The sequence below is a fragment of the Aotus nancymaae genome, unplaced genomic scaffold, assembly GCF_030222135.1.
Source record: "Aotus nancymaae isolate 86718 unplaced genomic scaffold, 86718_ANA_hifiasm-v0.15.2.pri h1tg000049l, whole genome shotgun sequence".
NCBI classification, from domain to species: Eukaryota; Metazoa; Chordata; class Mammalia; order Primates; family Aotidae; genus Aotus; species Aotus nancymaae.
Window position 1 is genome coordinate 34602337 of NW_026988463.1, and position 25118 is coordinate 34627454.

General features: G+C 46.0%; 1 protein-coding gene across 1 annotated transcript in view; it reads left to right on the forward strand.

Annotated features, from left to right (window-relative positions):
* Positions 1 to 25118, forward strand: part of CLTCL1 (clathrin heavy chain like 1) — a 184620-nt gene that overhangs the window by 74772 nt on the left and 84730 nt on the right. Inside the window, exon 2 of the mRNA XM_064362833.1 lies at positions 24142 to 24349. Within this exon, the coding sequence (XP_064218903.1) occupies positions 24316 to 24349 (34 nt within the window). The 5' untranslated portion in view covers positions 24142 to 24315. The remainder of the gene's footprint in view (positions 1 to 24141; positions 24350 to 25118) is intronic.

The window sequence follows — 25118 nt, forward strand, 5'->3', positions numbered from 1 at the left end:
CCACTGATACAACTCCATCCTTCTGACCTTCGGGGCGTTGAGTGGGGCTGGAGATTGAGTTCAATTCAATCAGTCATTTCTCTGTAGTAAACCCTGAGTGCTCTGGACACTGCCGTCTTGGTGCGTTTCCATGCACGGTGCTCCCACATCAGTGCACAGGAGGGGATGCATCCTGAGGACACATAAGCTCCGTGTCACAAGCCCCTGGCCCTGACTCCCGGTGTTTCCTCAATGGACTCATCCTGATTTATATCCTTTATAATAAAATTGTAATCTAAGGGCTTTCTTGAGTTCCATGACTCACCATCGTGAATTGTCAAACCTGAGGTGTTTGTGGGAACACCTGAATTTGCAGCCTGTCTGTCCTAAGTGTGGTTTGCCTGGAACCCTTAAACTTAGGGCTGGAGTGTGAACTGGGGGCAATGCTGTGAAGGGCTATGCCTTTATCTTATGAACTTTGACCTCAATTAAGGTAGTTAGTGTCAGAAAAGCAATGCAGAGTGGTTATCCCAAAGCTTTCTCCCCACATGTGAGCAAATTCACTCTGGAGAGCAGAGGGCGTCTCCCAAAGCCTCAGGTACTGAGCAGGTGCAGATCCTCCAGTATGGGACAACTCCCCCTTCTCTCTCCCTCCCCCCTTCCTCCCTTCCCCCACCCGTCGCAGTCAGGCACCTACTGCACTGTGAGTTCCATGTGCATGAGATGGTGGGAGGTGGACACTCCGGCTCTAAGTTTAAGGGTTTCAGGTGAACCACACTTAGGACAGACACGCTGCAAATTCAGGCATTCCCATGAACACCTGGGGTTTGGTAATTCACGATGGTTAGTCACGGAACTCAAGAAAGCCCTTAGATCCAGGTGGACCATGAGCACAGTTGACCCTGTAGGTCAGGGTCAAGGTCTTGGGTCTCCAGGAAACTTCGTTTCTGTCACTGTGTGGGAAGCTCACAGATGTTGACTATGGACAAAGGGAGCAGGAGGAGGTGTCAGTGATTGTCCTGTGAGTGCCCCTGTGAGCAGTTCTGCAACCTGGAAACTAAAATTCCATCAGGGGATGGGTGAGGAGCAGCAGCCCCACATGTCCATGTGCAGACCCAAATGCTTCAAAAACTCCTGAAAAATACTTGCACAAAGGGCAACATTTGCTGTGAGTTAAATTCCCAAAATGTCTAGAAAGGTGGAAACTCTCAAGCAGGATTGGGATAACCCCCCTCTGAGCTGAGAGTCAGTGGTGGGAGGGAAGAGGGCACAGGGCAGGTGGGCCAGGAGGGGTTTGCCTCGCTCCCCTCTGCCTGTGTCCCTGTGGGTGAGACAGGGCTGCTCCCACTGCCATGGTCTCCCCACAGTGTGGCTCACTCTCAGCTTCTTCCTGGGTGTTCTGGGCAGTCAGGTATACAACCAGGCCTGAGCCTGAGAAGCCAGCAGGGATCCTGTCCCTCCTGGATCCCAGCAACCATGTTCATCATGAACCAGGGCTCTGGGCTCTGCTGGTGTCAGGCCCCAGCATAACCACTGTAGCCACTGCTCAGGGTGCAGGTCACTGATGCTCCTGGGGAGGCAGAGGCACAGGCTGGGAGAGGGACCCTGGAAACACAGGCAGCCATTAGGGCTCCAGGTGGCGGCAAGCGATGAGCTTTTGGAGGAGAAAGAGCAGGGGTGGGGGTCTGAGGCCTGGGAGGTTGGGTTTTCTTTTAAGGCACTGATCACTGCACACCCTGATCTGTGAGGAGGGTGAGGAGCAGAGGGGTCCAGGCCATGGTGGAGATGCCGCAATGCTGAGCCCTCAGCTGAACCTGGGCCCCAGCCTCTTATCCCCTTAGCATAGGACTGGGCAGGACATCGCCCTCCCTGCAAATCTCCCTCCCAAGGCTGGGGTTTATCAAGGCCAGGGCTCAGAGCGAGAGCGCAGGTCCATTTGGTTTCACAGGGTTTGCCTCCCCCTAGTGACCAGGCGCTGCCTCACACTCAGGGCTCAGACAAGACCTCCCTGAGCCCCTGTGTGTGCACCTGTGAGTGGAGCCCAGACGGGTGTCCCGGACGTTCCTCAGGCTCCACTTCCCATGTCTCAGGCCTCTCCACAAAGCCTCTGTCCCTGTGGGGTCCTGCAGTGGGACGCAGCCACCAGATCAGTTAATCTTGGAGCCTCCCAAGGCTTCTGTTCCATCTTTCATCTTAGGATGGGCGACTTTTTCAACTGTTATTCAACACACACAGATGATATGCCCGCCTCAGGCCAGCCCCCATCCCTGGCTCTCAGGAGAGGAGAAGCAGCGGGACACTGTACCCCAGGGTTACTCTGTCTTTCCCAGGAATCGTGCCCCCGCAGTCACCAACTGATGCTGAGTGTTGCCCATGGAGCTCCTGGTTGCTTCCAGGGGGACCCGTAGCAGCTCACCCACTCTGGGCAGGTAAGAGGAGGCTCCACAGTTAATGTGGCCCCAACCACAGAGGTCCTGGGAGAAACTGGACTGTGAAGGGAGTGGGTGGAGGAAGAAAGCTATAAGCAGCTTGCTTTTTCTTCTTTTCAGTTTCATTACTCAAATTTCAGATTTCCTTCATTCATGAGGTTCTTTATAACCCAGTCACTGTGAGGAACCCAACTGCATTACACTGAAAATGTATCTGTTCAATCTCACCATTCTCAGTTGCCTCTTTCCCGTTTGAGCAGCTCTGCAGGGGAGGGACTGTGGCCACCTCCTTTGCAGTCTCCCACATGCGTGGGGATGAAGGGAGGAGGCACAAGGCAGAGGCCAGGGCCTGGCTGGGTGGGGCTGTCCCAGGAGGATGGCCAGAGGAGATCTGTAGCCAGAACTTCCACCCCTAGTGCCTCTGAGGGTTAAACTCCCAGGGCCCACATTTCCAGGACTTCTGCCTGGAGACTTTTGCCGCCAGACCACACTGTTTGTCTCAATGCTGCTGCCTTCCTGAGGCAGATGAGGATGTTCCTGAGCTCTGAGCCAACATCGTGGATGGATGACTCAGCCCAGCCTGGAAATGAGAACCTAAAAGACGTTGAAGTCAGGGGTGAGGGACTCACTTGACCACAGCCTACCTCCCTTGAGTCAGAGCTCAAAGTTTGGGGCTAACATACCAGAGCTATGTTTCCTCAACATCCTTTCTTATATTTTTATTTATTTGCTAAAATTTCTACCTATTAACTGCAAACTTATTTTACAGGAAAGCCTTGCAGTGAATCTATCAAACAAATTGGGAAGATTTATCATCTTCACCACATTGAGTGTTTGGAAACACCAACTGGGAATATAGTACCTATTTATTTAACACTTCTTTATCTTATCCTTTCTTGTAGTTTTCAGGTTACAAAACGTTCTGAACTCTTCCAGTTTCAGTGTCATTATTTTCTTTGATCACTTTGAAGATATAATTATTCTGTGTTCTGGCTTCATTGTTTGATAAATCAGTAGTTAAGCTTAATTATCTCTCTAGAAAGTAATCCATTGTTTTCTCCCTGGTTTTGAGCTATCGTATTATGATATGCCTAAGTGTATTTTGCTTTTTAGACATTCTGATTAAAATCTGTAATGCTTCTGGAAACTGAAGATTGATATTCTTCATCAATTTTCAAACCCTAAGCCATTACCTCTTCAGATATTGCTTCTGTCTCTTTCTCTGTACTTCTAGGACTCCAGTTACCTGTATGTTAGACCTCTAAATGTGTCCTCTGTATCTAATTTATTCATATGCTGTATTTTCTATCCTTTTACTTCTGTATTTTAATTTAGATATACTCTTCTGACTTAATTTTACCATCACTGGCTTTCTCTTTTCAGAGGTGTATAATATACTAACACTATCTATTGAATTTTCACAACTTCAGTTCTAGAATTTCCATTTGGTTCTTTATAATTTACAGGCCTGTGATAAAATTCTTAATCTTGTCTTTTATCCTCTTAACCATATTAAGCGTAATTATATAAAAGTCTTTGTAAAAACTCCATTTTTTGATCCCCTAGAGCTCACTTATCTGTTATTGGTCTTGTTTTTGTTTTAGAAACAGGGTCTCATTCTGTCACCGAGGCTAGAGTGCAGTGGTGTGATCTTGGCTCACCGCAGCCTTGACCTCCTGGGCTCACGCCATCCGCCTGCCTCAGCCTCTGGAGTAGCTGGGACTATAGATGCATACTTGGCTAATTAATTTTTTTAGAAACAGGGTGTCGCTACGTTGTCAAGGCTTGCTCTTGGTTTTTTTTGCAATTATTTCATCTTTTCTCCTTGGATGCCTACTTATTTTTGATTTGGTGTTGAACATTGTATGTGAACAACTGTAGAAGTAATTTGAGACCATGGATGAGGTTATCATTCCCAGAGAGAATTTACATTTGCAGCTGGCAAGGACTGACAAGATTTGAATGGAGTCCCAAAGAATTTGTGGTCCCAAAACAGTACAGTGGGATAACTCCTTGGTGGTACCAAGCCTCCAAATTTTGTCCTCCTAGAGCAATGAGAGTGTTAAAACTGCTTCTCGGAGTCCTGGTGTCTCAAACATTCATCTGGAATTGGCAGATGTCTTTCAAGAAAAAGCAGCCACAAACCGGCTCACCTCTCTCATTTCCTTTCTCTGTAATATTGGCCTAATAATTATTCACTGCCTTGTTAGTTCTCTGAAGCTGCCTGAAAACTAAAGTCCTCCATTGACTTTTTCTTTTTTTAAGACAGGGTTTTTCTCTGTTGTCCAGGCTGGAGTACAGTGGCATGATCATAGTGTACTGTAACCTTGAGCTCATGGGCTCAAGCGATTCTCCTGTTGCAGCCTCCAAAGTAGCTAGGTGTATAGACATGCATCACCATGCCCTGTTAATTTTTTAGTTTTTTTGTAGAGATGGGGTCTCACTATGTTGACCAGGCTGGTCTTGAACTCCTAGACTCAAGCAATCCTCCTACCTCAGCCTCCCAAAGAGTTGGGATTATAGGCCTCCATGGACTTTTCAATTCTACCTATAGGAAAGTCCCATGGGAATCTGAATTTAGATCTAACATGTTCTTTTTTTTTTTTTTTTTTAAGATGGAGTCTCACTCTGTCGCCAGGCTGGAATGCAGTGGTGCAATCTTGGCTCGCTGCAACCTCCACCTCCTGGGTTCAAGCGATTCTTCCACCTCAGCCTCCCAAGTAGCTGGGACCACAGGTGCGTGCCACCATGCCCAGCTAATTTTTGTATTTTTAGTACAGACGCAGTTTCACCATTCTGGCCAGGATGGTCTCCATCTCTTGACCTTGTGATCCGCCCACCTCAGCCTCCCAAAGTGCTGGGATTACAGGCGTGAGCTGCCGTGCCCAGACACATGTTGTTTCTTATACCAGTTATTTAATAATGTCTTTCAGCTCTATTCTCCCTTCCCATCTCTAGAAACTGCTTCTGATGCCAGGGCTGAGACTCTAAAAAACATATTTCTCATTGGCAAACACATAAGAGCTGATCTAATACTCCCTATTAGACTCTGTTGATAGGCTGATAGAGGGAGACCACAGGGCCTCTTCCCACGAGCACCACCCCAGCTAGGCTTCTTCAACCAGGCAGCCATACATTCTTCCCACAGAAGAAGCTGAATCCAGTTTTTCCAAGACTCCCAGAACCAGCCTCAATCTGCCTTCTCCTTAGAGGTCTGGATGAGAGTTTCCCAGTGCCCTCATTAAAGGGCTTGCTCCCAGCTCTACAGCCACCCCTCATCCATAGTGTGTGTCAAAGTCCCATAGTCCTCAGAGGTCTAGGTCACATCCCCATGGGATCTCTCCTCTGGACTCAAAGACCCCAGCCGCAGCTGGTCAACACACTTCCTCAGAGATCTGAATTCCAGTCTGCAAGCCCTTCCTTTAAGCTGTAATAATTCCAGCTTCTCTTTCATCTTTGAGCTTTAGGGGTGGTAGCTGCGTCCTGTTTGTACCTCCATATCTTGGGATTTTCCTTTTATTGAGTTAACTTGATTTCCTGTCACATATTATATATATTCACTTCCCTCTGTTTAAATAACTGATGCCCTTTCTCTCTCTCCTGTGGTTTGAAGGTTAGTGTCCCCTCCAAAACTAATGTTGAAACCTACTCCTGGGCTGGGCACAGTGGCTCACGCCTGTAAGCCCAGCACTTTGGGAGGCCGAGGTGGATGGATCATCTGAGCCCAGGAGTTAGAGACCAGACTGGCCAACATGGTGAGACCCTGTCTCTACTAAAAATGCAAAAATTAGCCAGGCGTGGTGGCGTGCACCTGTAGTCGCAGGTACTTGGGAGGCTGAGGCAGGGGAATGGCTTGAACCTGGGAGGCAGAGGTTGCAGTGAGCTGAGATTGTGCTACTGCACACCAGCCTGGGTGACGGGGAAAAGAAAAGAATTGAAAGGTTTTTTTCAGGATTAGTTAGCAAGTTATAACAACTTTATTTCCTGTTAACTATAACTATCACTTATATTCAATTCCCTCTGTTCAAATAACTGATGTGCTTTCTGTCTCTTCTACGGTTTGAAGAAAGAGACAAAGTTTTGTGTCTCTTCTAACATTAATTTTGAAACATAATCCCCACTTGAGGTCCCCACTTATTAACAATCCTGTCACTTTGCTTTACTACAATTTTCTTTCTTTCTTTTTTTTTTTTTTTTTTGAGACAGAGTCTCACTCTGTCGCCAGGCGCCAGGCTGGCATGCAGTGGCACAATCTCGGCTCACTGCAACCTCCGCCTCCCAGGTTCAAGCAATTCTCCTGCCTCAGCCTCCCGAGTAGCTGGGACTACAGGTGCACACCACCACACCCAGCTAATTTTTGTATTTTTAGTAGAGACGGGGTTTCACCATGTTGCCAGGATGGTCTCAATTTCTTGACCTCGTGATCCGCCCGCCTCAGCCTCCCAAAGTGCTGGGATTACAGGCTTGAGCCACCGCGCCCGGCCAATTTTCTTAAATTCTTTCTTTTAGGGTATAAATTTTTAGTTTTAACCTCCAAAAAGTCCTGGGGAAGGCGATTTAGGGAGTGTTGCTATTAATACTGAAAGATTTATATAATGTTTGGGGTAAAGGGTACTTGGAGTCACAGACATTATTGCCAAAATAAAGCGATTTGGGAAATGTAGTACTAACCACAGCCAAACCCAGCTCTATATTTAGCAGATGAGGCCACACGGATGTTAGAAAGGCCAGGCTGCAGAGGTCTTGGCTAATACTGGAAAAGAGATTTAATTTGAAAGTGTACAGTCTCTTCTATTCCTTAACATATTTTTTGCTACTAGATGGTCAAGCCGTTGCGCAAATAATTGCACCATCCTTGTCTTATTCAAGGTGGGTCGTTCATTTCATAAAATTACCAGTGAGCAACATGTGAAGCAGCAGAGATGGCTATCGATTCACCGTAGGAGAGTGTGGTGCAGAATGCCAAGGGCCTCCCTTTCTTGACATCTTTTATGCAGCTGAATCACCTGCATGCAAAACACATCAGCCAACGGTGCCTCAGAAAAATAACTGGCTGCGGGGCAAACCAGGTGTGGGCTCTAGCTCCCACCTGCTACTCCTGTCCTGCAGCCATGGGCACTCTGGATGATCCTCACTGGCCTGGGGATGGTCATCTGCTGCTAGATGACCTTCGCTGACTCTCAGCATTGATATTCTGGCACAGTTTCTCTAGAAACCGCAGGAGCCAGGAAAGATGCTTCCTCAAGGAGCAGGGGCCGAGGCTCACGCCGAAACATGTCTGTAACACGTGCAGTCACGCGTCCCATGCATCCATGCATTCTGACACACGCGTCTCGGTTGTGGGATCGTCACAAGGTAACTTACACAAACTCGGATGGCACAGCCACTACACTAGGCAGCTGGTGCGGTCCGGGGCTGCGAAGCTGCACACCCGTACCGCGTGTGAGGTGAATTCCGCCGGCGCTCTAATGACACACCTGTGTGTGTGTCTCCAACACAGGAAAGGCAAAGACCTTGGCTAAGCCCTCACCAGAGGACAGGAAGTTTCCAGCTCGGTAATCTTCTGGGACCACGGTCATATACGGTCCTCTTCAGACCAAAAGATCGTTCGTTATATGGCACAAGTCGTTCTTTCTGTCACATCCATGCCTGAATAAAAAGTGGCCCTCTCACGCCTGTAATCCCAGCACTTTGGGAGGCCGAGGCGGGTGGATCACGAGGTCAAGAGATCGAGACCATCCTGGTCAATATGGTGAAACCCCGTTTCTACTAAAAATACAAAAAATTAGCTGGGCATCGTGGCACGTGCCTGTAATCCCAGCTACTCAGGAGGCTGAGGCAGGAGAATTGCCTGAACCCAGGCGGCGGAGGTTGCGGTGAGCCGAGATCGCGCCATTGCACTCCAGTCTGGGTAACAAGAGCGAAACTCCGTCTGAAAAAAAAAAAAAAAGTGGCCCTGAACTGAAGCGTCCAGAGTTGGAGGCAGAGCTAGCACCACTGCCCCACTCTACACGTGGAAGGCGCTGGGCAAGTGCCGCTGCAGACCGCGTCAGGATTTACCCCACGAAAACCCTTCAGTGCGGGAGCCTGCGCGCACCGCGTCCTGCCGAGGGCGTGCGGGACTACTTTTCGCGGACCCTCGGAGCGGGCGGAGGGATCCGCGAAGATTCCGCGCGAAAGGGGCGGGCTAGGGGGCGGGGTTGGAAGCGGGGTGGGGAGGGGGGTGGGGGATGGGGGTAGGGGGAGGGTGGGGGACGGGTGTAGGCGGCGGGGTAGGGGGCGGGGTAGGGACGGGGCTAGGGGGCGGGGTAGGGGGCGGGGTAAGGGGCGGGGCTAGGGGACCCGGGAACTGCGCCTGCGCCGCCGCCACTTGTCAGCCCGCTAGAGAGTTCGGTGACCATCCCTGCCGCCGCCGCCGCCGCTGCTGCCTCGGTCCGGCGACAGCCATGGCTCAGATCCTCCCCATTCGTTTTCAGAAGCACTTCCAGGTGAGGCCGGGCGGGCCCGCGGGCCGCGCCCAGCGCTCCGTCCTGTCAGCCGCGCCTCTGCCGGGCAGGCCTCCTGGGCTCGGCCCCGCGCCCCCAGCCCGCTGAGCCGCTGCCCAGCCAACCGCGCCGACCTCCGACCCCACACCTGGGCCGGGGCTGCGGGGGTCCTGGGCGCGGCGGCCGCTCGTGAGGACCCACTCGGGTGCTGTCGCCGAAGCCCCTTACCCGCGGGCGCCGGCCGGGGAGCGCTGGGGGTGGAAGCGAACGCCCGGCTCAGTGCCCGCGAGGACGCGCGCAGGTTCCCGCTTCGGGCGGGGCAACCCGGGGGCCGTGCCCATCCCACAGCCCCACGCCCCGCTTAGCGTCCTGCGGTTCTTTTTCGGCCCTGAGTTTGCCTCTGTGCTCTGTCGTCGTCCCCAGGGCGGCTTCGCCTGGGAGGACCGTGAACATGCGTGACCCAAGAGAAAAACTCCTCAGCGTTACGCCTGAGGGTTTTCAATGCAGTAACACCCCAAAGCCCGCCTTTTTAATAAGGTCCCAGTTTCTTCTCCATTTGTTTGTGCTCAGGAACACAAGGACTGGCCGCCTTCTTTGAGCAAGGGCTCAGGTAGGGCGCCGTGCGGGTCGCTCCCAGGTTTACCCGGGGAGGTGCGGTGGAGGAGGGATCGCCAGTGGCTCCTTCCTGAGTGCTCTGTGTTAAATCATCACACTCCCATCCGCTGCGATTCGCTTACTTTCTGGATGAGGAAACCCACTCTCAAAAGTGTTAAATAACTCATCTTCATTCTGTAAGAACAGGATTCACACTCAAGTCTTTTGTACTACAGAGTAGTACATTGAGGAATGTGATTGATTGAAAGTTCCTGTTTTCACAGTTCAGAGCACTGTTAGCCCTGGATGCAGATGGGAAAGGCCTTGGGAGTTGTGTAATGACCCGTCCAGTCCCCTCATTCTGCAGATCCCCTTATTCTGCAGACTGGAAACTTGATATCCAAGCATCCTGCCAGGGTCACTTGGTTGGTAACACAGTGGAAGTTGTGTGGAGATGAGAGTTCCTTGACATCCGTCCCCCGGACTTCATTCTGCCACTAAGCTGAACCTGTGCCAGTCATGCTGAGGTAGCAAAACACTGCTGCTACTCATAATGATGATGTAGTTATCATTTATTGAGCCATTTCTCTTGTCACTCACCAGACTATTGTATTTTATAAATCTTGTTTAATCCTCATGATAACTGAGGCAGGTAGTGATACCCTGTTTTATACCACGGGTCATGAGGTTAATATAATTCATTCAGCTAACGTTACACGGTCAGTAAGTGACAAAGCTTGGGTTCTAACCCATCTCTGACTCCAATGCCTGTGCTTAACCACTATCTAAATATCTTCTTTCCAAAGAGCAAGAAAGCAGTAAGGTATTTAGGTGTCCCTATGTCCGTCAGCATTTGTAATGTCCATGAGAGTTTATACAGGATATGTTCCATTATCTGGAAAATGCTTGTGGCTTGTGGTGGGCAGCCACATGAATGAAAGTCTGTGGTTTGTGGTCTCTAACACTGGCTGGGTCTTTGAGGCTGCTCTGCATTCTGTAGAGCACACACTGAATCAGCACACACTGCCTTCACTACAGACCTTTCAGAACTGCAGCCTGTTCCTTAAATCCCTAATCCTGCCACTCCTGCCTTGCAACCAGCAGATGACTTGGAGAAAACTGAAGCCGTAACTGGGATGTTTCTCACCTTTATGCCTGGAGACTTACAAGCTTGTCTGCAGCCACCCTTTCCTGCCTTCCTGTTACCTCAAAAGTAGGTGTCCTTTCTTATCTATGCTCTGGATTTGGTATCCCTCTTTCCCATAAGGGAGCCTTGTGCAGTCATAGCTTCTCTTTCCTGTATTTTCATCCTTTCCCTCTCGTGGTTTCTTTTTGTTTGTTTTGGGCAGTGCTCACCTCTCTTCTGTCTGTACAACCAGCAAACTTCTTCCCCCCTTCCCCACCCCGTGTGTCACCACAAAGCTCTTCTGTCATAGCCAGATGTCATGAAAGAGCTGCTTTAGCGCTGCATTACTTCTTTATGTTCTCCATTAACCTGCAGTCTGGCTTTTGTCTCCATTTTTTCCCCTGAATCTGTTCTTGCCAAGGTTACAAGTCATCCTGCAGGTTTTTTGGTAAGGACCACATTCTGTCTCTGTTCCATATTCTTACATTTTTTAACCTTCTAAAAATATGAAAATGATTTTTAGTTTGGCCATACAAAAGCAGGCTGCAGTTGGCTAATCTTTACTATAAAAAATAAAATCAGGCCGAGAGTGGTGCCTCATGCCTGTAACCTCAGCACTTTGGGAGACCAAGGCGGGTGGATCACCTGAGGTCCGGAGTTCGAGACCAGCCTGGCCAACAGGGGGAAACCTCATCTCTACTAAAAATACAACATTAGCCGGGTGTGTTGGTGCGCGCCTGTAATCCCAGCTACTTGAGAGGCTGAGGTGAGAGAATCTCTTGAACCTGGGAGGCGGAGGTTGCAGTGGGCTGAGATTATGCCACTGCACCCCAGTCTGGGTAACAGGCCAAGACTTCATCAAAAAATAAGATGAGATGAGATGAGATGAGATGAGATGAGATGAGATGAGATGAGTTAAGATAGATAAGATAAAGCCCATCACACCACACGCATCTTCTATGATGTCCAGCAATACTTGATGCTGCACTTTACTACCCCCTGAGGGTCCTTTGTCTACTGCTTTTGATCCCACAGTTACCCAGGGTTCTTCCTTCCTCTCTGCCCATACCCATTGCCCTGTGGGCACCTCTTGTGCACAAGCTTTGAATCTGTCTTGGGCCCCTCTACCTTTTCATTCAGGACACGCTGCTGGTGATTTTATGTATTCCCATAAGCTCGGTGTTCCCAAGCCATCCACGTGTTTTCACAGTTTCACTGTTATGTGCATGAGAGGCAGTAGCTGGTTCTGGTTAAGAGCACAAACTGCGAGGTTGCAGTGAGCCGAGATTGCGCCACTGCACTCCAGCCTGGGTGACAGAGCAAAACACCATCTTAAAAAAAAAAAGAGCACAAAGTGAAGGCACTGAATCAGATCTGGACTCAGGCACTTACTGGCTGTGTGGTTTGGGGCAATGTTTGTAGCTTTTTTGTGTTTCCATATCTTCATCTATAAAATAAGGATGAAAGGTATACTTCTTATCTTACAAAGTAGTTATGAGGTTTTGAGTTAATAAATGTAAAGCATTAAACGATGACTGGTACGTATACAGTAGTCCCCTTTTACCCGTGGGGAATATTGTTCTAAGACCCCCAAAGGATACCTGAAACTGCAGATAGCTCTGAACCCTATATACACTGTTTTTTTTCCCTATGCATACATATGTATGATAAACCTGAATTTATATTAGGCATAGTAAGAGATTAACAATGATAGCTAATAATAAAACAGAACAATAATAACAATGTGCCAGCATCACTCCTTTTGGACTTTGGGGCCATTTTTTTTTTTTTTTTTTTTTGAGACGGAGTTTCGCTCTCGTTACCCAGGCTGGAGTGCAATGGCGCGATCTCGGCTCACCGCAACCTCCGCCTCCTGGGTTCAGGCAATTCTCCTGCCTCAGCCTCCTGAGTAGCTGGGATTACAGGCATGTGCCACCATGCCCAGCTAATTTTTTTGTATTTTTAGTAGAAACGGGGTTTCACCATGTTGACCAGGATGGTCTCGATCTCTTGACCTCGTGATCCACCTGCCTTGGCCTCCCAAAGTGCTGGGATTACAGGCTTGAGCCACTGCGCCCGGCCTGGGGCCATTATTAAGTAAATTAAGTGTTACTTGAACACAGGCACTGTGATACTGCAGCAGTCAGTCTGATAACCGACCGCTACCAACTGACTAATGCGCTGGTGGTGTATACAGTGTAGATATGCTGGACACAGGGATAATTCCCATCCTGGGTGGGCTTGTGCAAGATTTCATCACTCTATGCAGAATGACATGCACTTTAAAACTTATGGGCCAGGCACGGTGGCTCAAGCCTGTAATCCCAGCACTTTGGGAGGCTGAGGCGGGCGGATCACGAGGTCAGGAGATCGAGACCATCATGGCCAACATGGTGAAACCCCATCTCTACTAAAAATACAAAAAAAAATTAGCTGGGCGTGGTGGCGTGCGCCTGTAGTCCCAGCTACCTGGGAGGCTGAGGCAGGAGAACTGCTTGAACTCGAGAGGCAGGGGTTGCAGTGAGCCGAGATCACGCCGCTGTACTCCAGCCTGGCGCCTGGCGACAGAGCGAGACTCTGTCTCAAAAAAAAAAAAACTTATAAGTTGTTTATTTCTGGGGTCCTACATTTAATATTTTCAGACTGTAGGTAACAAAGTGTAAAAAAAAAAAAACACGGGTAAGAGGAGACTGCTGTAAAGCACTGTGTCCTTGTGAGCTGTTGCTGCCATTGTGACAGCTGCCTACTGAAGAAGGCCAGGGAATGGTCAGCAGGTTCCTCAAACACAGTGTTCAAAAACGGGGTTCCCTTTCTCCCCAAATGTGTATCTTATCCAGTGTCCAGCCAGGAGCCTGGGATGTGTTTTCCCTATCCTGTTGTCCCTTTCTGTTGTTTACTTTTGACATCATTCTGCCACTGTCATCATGACCACCGTTTCCCTAAACTATGCCATCATTTCCCACCTTGATGATCATGCTAGCTTTGTCCTTCTACCTCCAGTCTTGCCCTCCTGAGGTCCATTCTCCAGCACCCAGGCAACATGATCTCCCAGGATGAGCATCTGCTTAAAGTCCTTCAGGGAGTGGTTTCCTGTTTCCTCTGGCATGAAAAGGCTGATCCCCAAGTGCTCTTCCCTACTCTTCCCGGCCTGACACCTGCTCGACTCTGCAGCTACTCCCTTTATGTTCTTTCCAGAACACATTGTCCCCTCACCCCTTTTTACCCACCTACCCCTACTGAGCCTTCTGCAATCTGTGAAAATGATGCTCTCTCTGGAAGCTCTCCCTGAATTGTCAGTTATGAGTTCTTCCTCTGTGCCTCTTTGGGGTTCCTTGTCTAACGATCCTCTTCCCAGGTTGCTGTAACTGTTCATTTTCTCTACTAGATTGTGTGCTCAGGGAGCTACTATTTGGACTTTTTAGAAATATTCAAATATCAGAGTTGGAAGGGTATTGCTGTTTGTAATATCTGAGGATGGGCTGAGAACTTAAGACATCTTGATTCAGAATAGGAATGGCTGAATGGTTTGGTGGCCTAGAAATTTTGTTGAGCCCTAAGTAATTCCTCCCAGCAATATCAAAAAAGCAGCTGCAAATTTGTAAGCTGTGAAATGTGTCATAGCTCAATACACAGAAAATGTAAGCACGTTCCCTCCAGGTGTCTCTGAGGCGATGTTCGAAACAGATGTAGAGACCTTGAGCACTAGAATTCTAGGAGAAAGATGGTCAGGATCTGAATCAGTGCTTCTATACTGTAGATGCTTCTATAGGCTGAATTTGAGAATGGCCTGAAGCTTTAAACACATCTCTGCTGGATGCTAAATCCAAAGCTGGGTGGTGGACATGGAGCTTTGGTATTCCTTCCCAGGTGGGTCTCACACACAGTCCAGTTGAACCAATCTTCTACCTGTTAGTCAATATTAATAATTAAAGAAAGTGGGAGGAAAGTAAAACTGTGAAGGTGTAGATTGAGCTTGAACTGAAAACAGTTCCCATCCATGCACACCGGTGTGTGTCTGGAGAGGCTTCTGGGGGTCACACTCCAAAAGGGGACTCATACCCATAGTAGTCCAGTCCATATTTGATTTTTGTTGCCATTGTGTAGCTATCTCATCTTGTGAAGTGGTTTTTGATGTACTAAGGCAACAGTTGGCTCATTGCATCCTCAAATTATTGCATTCCAGTGTAAAATGTCTTTTTAAGGTACTGTGTAAGCTGTTACATTTTGCCTGTTGACCTACCACTGCTTGTGGTATTGGAAATACATACTGGCCAGTCAGTTGCCTTCTGACTTTCTTATTTATAAAGCAAGTAAAGGAACCACCTGCCTCAGCCAGGGTGTCTGGGAGGGTGAGCCTCCTGGGAATGCCAACCACTGGGGCACTGTGAGTGACCAAGTAGTAAATGAATTTGAATGGGGCCTGTTTGTAAAAACAGATCTTCACCATAGAACACATTTAAATCTTCAGAATGCCTAAGCCGCACAAACTAATGCTTCTTTAGTTGATTGGGTTGAAAGAATTAAGTCCTAGAATGATCTCATTCAAGGTCCCTCTCTACTCAGATATTTTAGCATTCTGTAGCAGGGGCAGGTCTGATGGAAATTAAAATCTTTCCGTTCAAACTCTGTCTCTGCCAGGGGAAACCACTATTAAGAAACCACCCTATCCTTCCAAAAATGATTAAAAGAATTTTACTTTAAATATTCTTCTGCGTTTTGCTTTTGTAACTTAACACACTGAAGATCCTCTTGCAGGATCACAGACAGATCACTGCATATATCTGACATGTTGTTTATCAGGGCAATAGTTGCTGGCACCCTGTCACCTCCTTCTCTAAGGGGGTATCTTTCTGCAATCTTTCTGAATTTTCCTTCTTTGCTTCTTCACTGAGACTTTACCAAGTTTGTAGGCTCTTCTCCCACGTTTTCTTCCGCTTCTCTGGAGGCCTGCTGCTGGCCTCCATGCCGGGGAGATGACCGTCACTCTTGGCAGGCATTCTTCGTTGGATGCCACAAAGCTGGAATAGCAAAGTGCAATGACAAAATTAGAATCGGACAGATCTTGACTGGCCAGAATCCAACCAGTTGACATTTAACAGGGATAAATACAGAGTATTGTGCACTGGTGTTAAAATACAGAAAACCTGTAGTGGTGTAATTTGAGAGAAGTTCTGTGTAAAGCATTACATAAATGTAGTTAACTATCCCTGAGCTAACCTACTCCTAGAATGTACATTCTGGAAAAGACTTTAGTGTCATCCGTCTTCATAGGCCCTCATTTACAAAGCTCCCTCTTTAGGCTAGGAAAGACTTGTTGGTAAGTTTGAAATATAAAATATGGGTTTATTTTATTTCATTTCTTGAGATAGAGTCTTGCTCTATCGCCCAGGCTGGAGTGCAATGGTGTGATCTCGGTTAACTGCAGCCTCCTTCTCCTGGGTTCAAGCAATTCTCCTGCCACAGCCTCCTGAGTAGCTGGGACCACAGGCATGTACCACCATGCCCGGCTAATTTTTGTATTTTTAGTAGAGGCGGGGTTTCGCCATGTTGGCCAGGATGGTCTCAATCTCCTGACCTCATGGTCCGCCCACCTCAACCTCCCAAAGTGCTGGGATTATAGGCATAAGCCACCACACCCAGCCTATTTTTTTTTTAAACAGAGTTTCGCTCTTGTTGCCCAGGCTGGAGTGCAATGGCATGGTCTTGGTTCACTGCAACCTCTGCCTCCCAGGTTCAAGCGATTCTCCTGCCTTAGCTTCCTGAGTAGCTGGGATTACAGGCACCCACCACCACATTCAGCTAATTTTTGTATTTTCTGTAGAGATAAAGTTTCACCACGTTAACCAGGCTGGTCTCGAACTCCTGACCTCAGGTGACCAACCATCTCAGTCTCCTGTAGTTTGGGGATTACAGGCATGAGCCACCATGCCCCTCAAATATGTTTTTAAAACTATAAATGAGCTAAATTTGACTGCCCTGAAACAAGTGATTTGTTTTACTACTTATTTACCATCCATGTGCTAGGCACAAGAATAAAGCAGTGAGTGAGACTGGGAAGGAGACAGATACAGAAGGAAAAAAGATTGGTGTTCCCAGAGGCACAGAAGTGTGAGAACATGGGGATGGTCAGTGCAACTTGAGCATTCTGGCTTCATTGATATAGGCAGTTGATGTTTTCACTAATACTCTTGTATAAGCACAGTTGTAGTCCTCCCAGTTAGACATCTCTCCTTAAGCCCTTTATACATAGAAACCATAGGACTATCAGATGAGTAATTTCTTTTTGCATAATCCCCAGTGCCAGATTTTTTTTTCTTTTTTCTTTCTTTTTTTTTTTTTTTAAGACAGGGTCTCTCTCTGTTGCCTAGGCTGGAGTGCAGTGGTGTGATCTCAGCTCACTGCAGCCTCTGCCTCCCGGGTTAAAGCGATTCTCATGCCTCAGCCTCCCAAGTAGCTGGGACCAAAGGCGGCATGTACCACCATGCCCAGCTAAATTTTGTATTTTTAGTAGAGCAGAGGTTTCATCATGTTGGCCAGGCTGGTCTCCAACTCCTGACCTCGTGATCTGCCCACCTGGGCCTCCCAAAGTGCTGGGATTATAGGCGTGAGCCACCACACCTGTCTCCCAGTGTCAGATTTGAATTTTGATTGATTTGATTGCAAGCTTTGAGAACTGAAAAGGATCATTAGACATCTTCTTTACCTTTCTTTAGTTAACCCTTATATATGCCATTGAATAGGTAGGGCCCAGTGCGGTGGTGCACGCCTGTAATCCCAGCACTTCAGGAGGCTGAGGCAGGTGGATCACTTGAGACCAGGAGTTCAAGACCAGCCTGGCCAACCTGGCAAAACCCTGTCTCTACTAAAATACAAAAATTACCCAGGTGCAGGGGCACACACCTGTAGTCCCAGCTAGTTGGGAGGCTGAGGCATGAGAATCGCTTGAGTGTGGGAGGCAGACTTTGTAGTGACTTAAGATCACGCCACTGCACTCCAGCCTTGGCCAACAGAGCAAGACTGTCTCAAAAGAAAGAAAGAAATAAAAGTTTTTAACAAAATGTGTAGCTAAGTTACCTATCAGAATAATAATACTAAGATCAGGAGTCCTTGGTTATTTATTTATTTATTTATTTATTTTCTTACAGGGTCTCGCTACCCAGGCAGGTCTTGAACTCCTGGGCTCAAGCTATCCTCCCGCCTCTGCCTCCCTAAGAGCTGGGATTACAGGTGTGAGCCACAGCGCCTGGCAGTTATTTCTGCTAACTAGTGGGAAAAAAAACCTAGGCCAGGCGCTGTGGCTCACGCCTGTAATCCCAACACTTCGGGAGGCTGAGGCAGGTGGATCATCTGAGGTCAGGAGTTCGAAACCAGCCTGGTCAACATGACAAAACCCCATCTCTACTAAAAATATGAAAATTAGCCAGCCATGCTGGTGGGCACCTGTAGTCCCAGCTACTCTGGAGGCTGAGGCAGAAGAATCACTTGAATCTGGAAGGCGGAAGTGGCAGTGAGCTGAGATCAAACCACTGCACACCACCCTGGGCAATCGAGTAAGACTCCATCTCAAAAGAAAAGAAAATCTGACTTTTCAGCACATCACTTTTCTGGAACTGTTTCTGCATATGGAGTAAAACTCACAGTAGTATCTGGCATCTTAGATGGAAAAGTTATTTTTGTGGGATTGTCCTATATTTAGCATTCCTGACTAAATGAGTAGAGAATGAGTTCATTATACTATTAAAACTACCCTTGCCTGTCTCCTTTTCTTTTTTTTTTGAGACGGAGTCTTACTCTGTCACCTAGGCTGGAGGACAGTGGCGCTACCCTGGCTTGCCACAGCCTTCACTACCCGGGTTCTCCTGCCTCAGCCTCCTGAGTAGCTGGGATTCTCCTGCTTCAGCCTCCTGAGTAGCTGGGATTACAGGCACATGCCACTGCACCCAGCTGATTTTTGTATTTTTAGTAGAAACGGGGTTTCACCATGTTGTCCAGGCTGATCTTGAACTCGTGATCTCAAGTGATCAACCCACCTTGGCCTCCCAAAGTGCTGGGATTATGGGTGTGAGCCACTGAGCCTGACCCCCTTGCCTGTTTCTGAAGACTGCAAGGTAGCACTCCTGGTTGAGGACTACTGTCTTAATTTTATCTGATTCTAATAGTTTTTATCTTATTTTTATCTAATAGTTTTTATCTTATTTTTTGATCCACCATTCTCAGATGTTAAAACACTTATTTGTGAGGTACTTATATACACATGCCATGCATGCGTATGTATGCTCTTAGATAAAATCTTGACTCAACTACTATTATTTAAGAAAACCTACTATGCTCAAGAGATTAGATACAAATTATTCAGGGTTACAAATTCTTGATATTTGGAGTTGAAATCAGAACGTCACCATATTAACCCAACATTGATCCCCAAACTGAGAACAAAATGACAGTTTAGAAAACCTAGACCCACCTAAGGGCACTGCTCTGTCTGGAGAGCATCCAGTCCTATTCTGCTAAAGCCGGAAAATCTGGATAGGTTGAGAAGACCAAGAATGGTTGCTTACCAATAACGTGGCCAGCTTTGTTTTACTTACGTCTCCAATCACTACCAATTTATATTGAGGCTAATTCCAGACATCTTGTTTTATCCTAAAACACTTTAGGATGTATCTCCGAGAGAGAACTGTTTGTTGTTTTTTTCCAATTTTTAGAATTGTTGTAAAATACACATAACATAAAATTTATCGTCTTAACCATTTTTCGGTGTACACTTTAGTGATAACTGAGTACATTCATATTGTGCAGTCATCACCACCGTCCATCTCCAGAACTCTTTTCATCTTGTAAAACGGATGCTCCATACTTGTTAAAAAATGACTCCCCATTTACTCCTCTCCCTAACCCCATCTGCTTTTTGTCTCTATAGATTTGACTATTCTACATACTGGATATAAATGGAATCGTATAATATTTGATATTTGTCTTTTTGTGTGTTTTTTTTTTTTTTTTTAGATGGAATCTCACTTTGTTGCCCAGGCTGGAGTACAGTAGCACAACCTCAGCTCACTGCAACCTCCACCCCCTGGGTTCAGGTGATTTTCCTGCCTCTGCCTCCTGAGTAGCCAAGATTACAGGCACCTGCCACTGTGCCAGGCTAATTTTTGTATTTTTAGTAGAGACAGGGTTTCACCATGTTGACCAGGTTGGTCTCGAATTCTTGACCTCAAGTGACCCGTCTGCCTTGGCCTCCCAAAGTGCTGGGATTACAGGTGTGAGCCACTGTGCCAGACCTTGGCTTTTTTCACTTAGCATAATGCCCTCAAGATTCATTCATGTTGTAGCATGTGTCAGAATTTCCTTCCTTTTAAAGGCTGAAGAGTAAATCCTATTGCATGTGTATAACACATTTTGTTTATCTCTTCATCCATTGATACACACTAAGAATTCTTTATTTTTTAACTCTAATAACATCACACCTAAAAAAAATCAGTAATTTCTCAACATCACCCAATATCTTGTCAGTGTTGTTTCTCTGTTTGTCTCAAACGCTTTATGCATTTGGTTTGTTTGAAATAGCATCCAAAAAAGGCCTATGCATTGCATTTGGTTGACATTTTATGTATTAGAGCTGCTTTTTGAAGGAAGCTCTGATCTTATTTTTTGATATTTAAGATAAACATATTTTATTTGTGTACATTTATCTTTTAAATTTCCTAGTCCTTTCAAATTTGTTAAGATTCTTATTGTTACTCTAGTATATTGACAGTCTTAAAGCATACCCTTAGCAGATAAAACAGTCCCTGTATATGACTTTGATTAGAGTAATTACTCAGAATATTGACTAGCAGATGATTGAAGGTCAGGACTGTGACAGACAGTGATCCATGTGGCCATCACCAATGAGGTGTGGTTCAGCACCGGACACAGGCTCACTTCATGCTTTTCCATCTCATTCCAAGAGTCTTTTGTTTCATACATTGTTTGGGCTTTTATGTGCTAAATGTTCAGATGGATTCAAGATGAGGAGAACCTGAATTTGACTCTGAGAAGAAACAAGAGATTAAGTAAATATGAATAACTAATACAAAGCAAAACTCTCTATTCTATAAGCATGCCACAGATAAAAGGCCTGGAGTAGGGGACTGATTACCTGTGAAAGTTACTTAGGCTACCTCAGCAGAGCTAAGCCAGATACTTTGCTGAAATGAAGATTTATTCTACCACATTTACTTGGCTTCAAGAAAATTAGATTGGTTTGGCATGACTTCTTAGTGAGCCCGTATTGACTACAGGTATTCATGTTTTTCTTTTCAAAGGGCTCACAAATCTGATGAATAATGTTGTGGAATTTGGAGGGAGAAGCTCAAATGCAGCAGTCTTATCTTCTGGAATCCCACTGTCCTCTGTTTGATTAATAAATATTATAAATCCTAGCACTTTGGGAGGCTGAGGCGGGCAGATTACTTGAGGTCAGGAATTGGAGACCAGCCTGGCCAATACAGTGCAACTCTGTCTCTACTAAAAAATACAAAAATTAGCTGGGTGTGGTGGTGCATGCCTGTAGTCCCAGCCACTCGGGAGGCTGCTGCGGAGAGTCACTTGATCTTGGAAAGTGGAGGTTGCAGTGAGTCGAGATCACACCATTGCACTTCAGCTTGGGCATTGCAGCGAAACTGTCTCAAAATAAATAAATAAACAAGTAAATATTGTAATTTTTCTAGGGCATTTATATTATTCTGTTTTTCAGGATTTTTCTATTAATTGCATATTTGTCTTTTTGTTGTGACTGTTTTTTGTGTGACAGAGTAAATAACACTAATCCAATCCTTGCCCACCAGTAATTTATGACCTTGGAAGTTGTTATATAAACCAGCAGGGGACTAAGCTAGGGAGAGGATGATGGAATTTGAACATGGCTTATTTGTGAGAAAGTTGGTAAAACTGGGAGGTTTTCTTTGGTTGTGATAATGTGGTTTCTTGGTTTACTAGCTATCAGTGGTTGTGCTTGTGGGGCTTCTGTTATTTCTCATTCTTGGTTTACTTAAGTAGGTTAACTTTACTTAAGTAAATCATGTCCATCTTCATGGGCTGCTCCTCTGCTTCCCTTCTAAGCCTTGGTGCATCCTGGGGCTCTGTGCCCTGGGACCCCAGGCCATCCTCTCACATTTCACAGTCTCTCTTGGTGATTCCATCCAGTCTCATGACTTTGCCTGCTATAGATGACCCCCATATTCTTATTTTTTGGCTTGAATTTTTTTTAGACTTAAAAAGTTAAGCAATATAATACCTAAGAAAATTCCAAAAGTAACAAGTGCCAAGGATGGCAGTCCCTACCAAATGTTACAAACCTCAATAAATAAAATAGCATGGTGTTGATGTGTAGCTAGATGTTAGGAGCCCCATGATAGCTGAACACATGGAGGTTCCTGAAGAGCAGTGTGCTGGAAAAAGCAAGGACACTTCTGGCACCTTGCTTTATGTACTCTTCCATCTGGCGGTTCATCTGTATCCTTTGTAATATCCTTCGTAATAAATGAAAAACGTGTTCCCTTGAGTTCTGTTAGCTACTCCAACAAATTAGTCAAATCCAGGAAGCAGGTCAAGGGAACCCTGTTTTATAGTCGGATGGTCAGAAGTAAAGGCCACAGCCTGGGCTTGGGATTAGCGTCTGAAGTGGAGACAATCTTATGAGACTGAGGCCTCAACCTGTGGGATCTGATGCTATCTCCAGGTAGATATTGTCAGAATTGAATTAAATTGTAGGATATCCAGGTGGTGTCTGCTGGAGAAACCTCCACACATCTCGTGTTAGAAGTGTTGTGTTGAGTATTGTGTGAGAACAGGAAAAATACTTTGGTTTTTCCTATCCTTAATAAACCCATTGCTAGCATCATTTTCTTTGCTGTAACCCAAGGTTGGAACATGAAGGGACTTTCTTGTAGTAATGGCAATATCAATTGGCAGATTCTATTTTTAAAAAATTATTTTACTACAGTCATGAAGTAACATTTTGCTTTTTGCTGTTATATGTCCTTGTGTTTGTTTTGGTTAACTCATTTGGGAACATAATCACCACTTAGTTTATCTTTTCTGTGTTAAAATGGAATATGAATTTCAAACAACTCAGTATTGTGGTCAGAACACAGGCTTTATTATACCTGGCTCCATCATTAATCAGCTTTGTAACTTCAGAAAGATTTCTTAACCCGACTTGGTTTTTCCCAAGTGGAAAGTGTGTGTGGGATGCCTGCCTCAGTGGGTTAACAGGAAGATGAGATGAGGTGACCTGTTGTCCTGCAGCCTGCTCCACTCAGCAGCTGGAATATCCAGTATGTGCTAGACTCTGCTACAAAAGACAAATAAGGCACAGTCCTGAATTATACTCTCAGTATGAACAGTCTCACTTGTGTTCCTTCCAAAGGATGGTGGTGATTTTAACACAGTAGTCCATGATCTCTGTTGCCATTGTGAGCCTCTTCAAGGTTACATAGGTAGCAGATGTTAAATGGTCAAATCAGTAGCAGTAGAATTGGGGCTGAACAGAACAGTGTTTAAAAATAAAGGTGTCTAGCCGGGCATAGTGGCAGGTGCCTGCAATCTCAGCTGATCAGGAGGCTGAGGCAGGAGAATTGCTTGAACCCGGTAGGAGGAGGTTGCAGTGAGCCGAGATTGTGCCATTGCACTGCAGCCTGGGCAACAAGAGCAAAACTCTGCCTCAAAAAAGAAAAAAGTGTCTTGTAGGTCAGAACAGGGAAGTTTATAGAAATAAGCTTGGTGCTTTATAGGCGTGATAAACATTGCTTGAATATGTGTTTCCCAGGGTTTTTCATTGACGCTTATCCCATTAACAGGTCTTGATTTAGCCCAGGCACTATATATAAGACTGCCTTTGGAGAAAGGCTCCTGGTTGCAGTTTACACAGTAGAAGCAATCCATCGGCCTTGGAAGATGTGCCAAACCTGCTGACTTTCTTATTAACCCCAGACTCTCCAGGAAGTATTCACACTGACTTAGAAATTCATTCAAATGAGATTTAGACAGATTTGATGATATCTAGGGAAATATTTAAGCAAAAACTTTTGGCCGGTTCTTTTTTCTTGCCTTTTGGAGAAACCAGGTTTTGTGTTTTCTCCCTTTCCCTTCCTCTTCCTTCGTCTTCACTTCTCTAAGACCTCCTTCCTCCCAAAGCTCTCCTCAGTGGTGGGCTTATCTGTGACACCTTATCTGATGGTGTTCTTTGGGGGTTCACCCCCAACTCATCTCTTCCTGTCTGTATCAATTATGGCATCCTTGACACTGCCTGGTGTTCCTGCACATGTCTTCACTGTGGGTTGGTAATACCCTTGAGAGTTGATTCACAGGCTTGGGTGGATCTATTAAAGGTATAGAAAAGCAAGCTAATGTTTGGTTTGAGTATTTACCTAATGTTAACTTGTTTCTAAATTTTAACTTTTACTCCTCTTCCTTTGCTTTTGGCTAGAGCCCAACCATTTCAGAGGAAAAAGAATTAATCAAATGCTTTCTTTCTGTTTAGCTCCAAAACCTTGGAATTAATCCAGCCAACATTGGATTTAGCACACTGACCATGGAATCTGACAAGTTCATATGTGTCCGAGAGAAAGTTGGCGAGCAGGCACAAGTCGTGATCATTGACATGGACGACCCAATGGCTCCAATCTGACAGCCTGTCTCTGCAGGGAGTGCCATCATGAATCCAGCCTCTAATGTGATAGCTCTGAAAGGTAAACCCAATGGGATTGTTAGAAAGGAATCTTATCTCACTTTAACGGCTTTGTTACCTTAAATATTGAACAAGTGTCACTAAACTCATGGCAAAATGTCCTCAAATTAATTCCAAAAGCTTTAGCAAAAGCTGTGTTAGTGTGCCCTAGTAAAAGGCCTCTGAGCACCAGAGCTTCTTGGTAACATCACCCACGGTGCCAGACACACCGAGAGGAAGCAAATGCCCAGGCCTTTTGTCTTCATGCACCTAGGAATGCACAACAGCACTGTGCATGTTTCCCAGGAAGGCTGTGTGGCCTGCTTGCCCGAGGGCCTGCTGGAGTGATATTTCCAGTCATCTGAGGACACAGGCTCAGGAATTTTTCTCCTGTGAAACACATCAATGATAGAAGAGCTGATAATTAATAGAATTTTACTTCCCTGAAATCAGGGAGTCTTGGGTGCTTAAAGCCTTCTAGTTATCTTGAAAAATACAGAATCTTTTTATATTGCCTTCATTTGGGAAATAAAAGGATTAGATATGCAGTAGACTTAATGTTTTATGTGACATGCATTATCACTTACTTTGAAAAGCAAAAGGTGTTTTCTGGACCTAAAATTAGTGAATGCTAAATATTAGCTTTGCGTAGGCTTCTATTTTGTTACAGAAATAGTGTCTACTTGGTCATTTGAGTAGGTAGAAGGACATCTGAAAGTTAAGATCTTTCTATTTAAAAAGAAGTAACTGAAATTGTTTTATTTGAAAGGATCTTTGTTCTATTACCAACT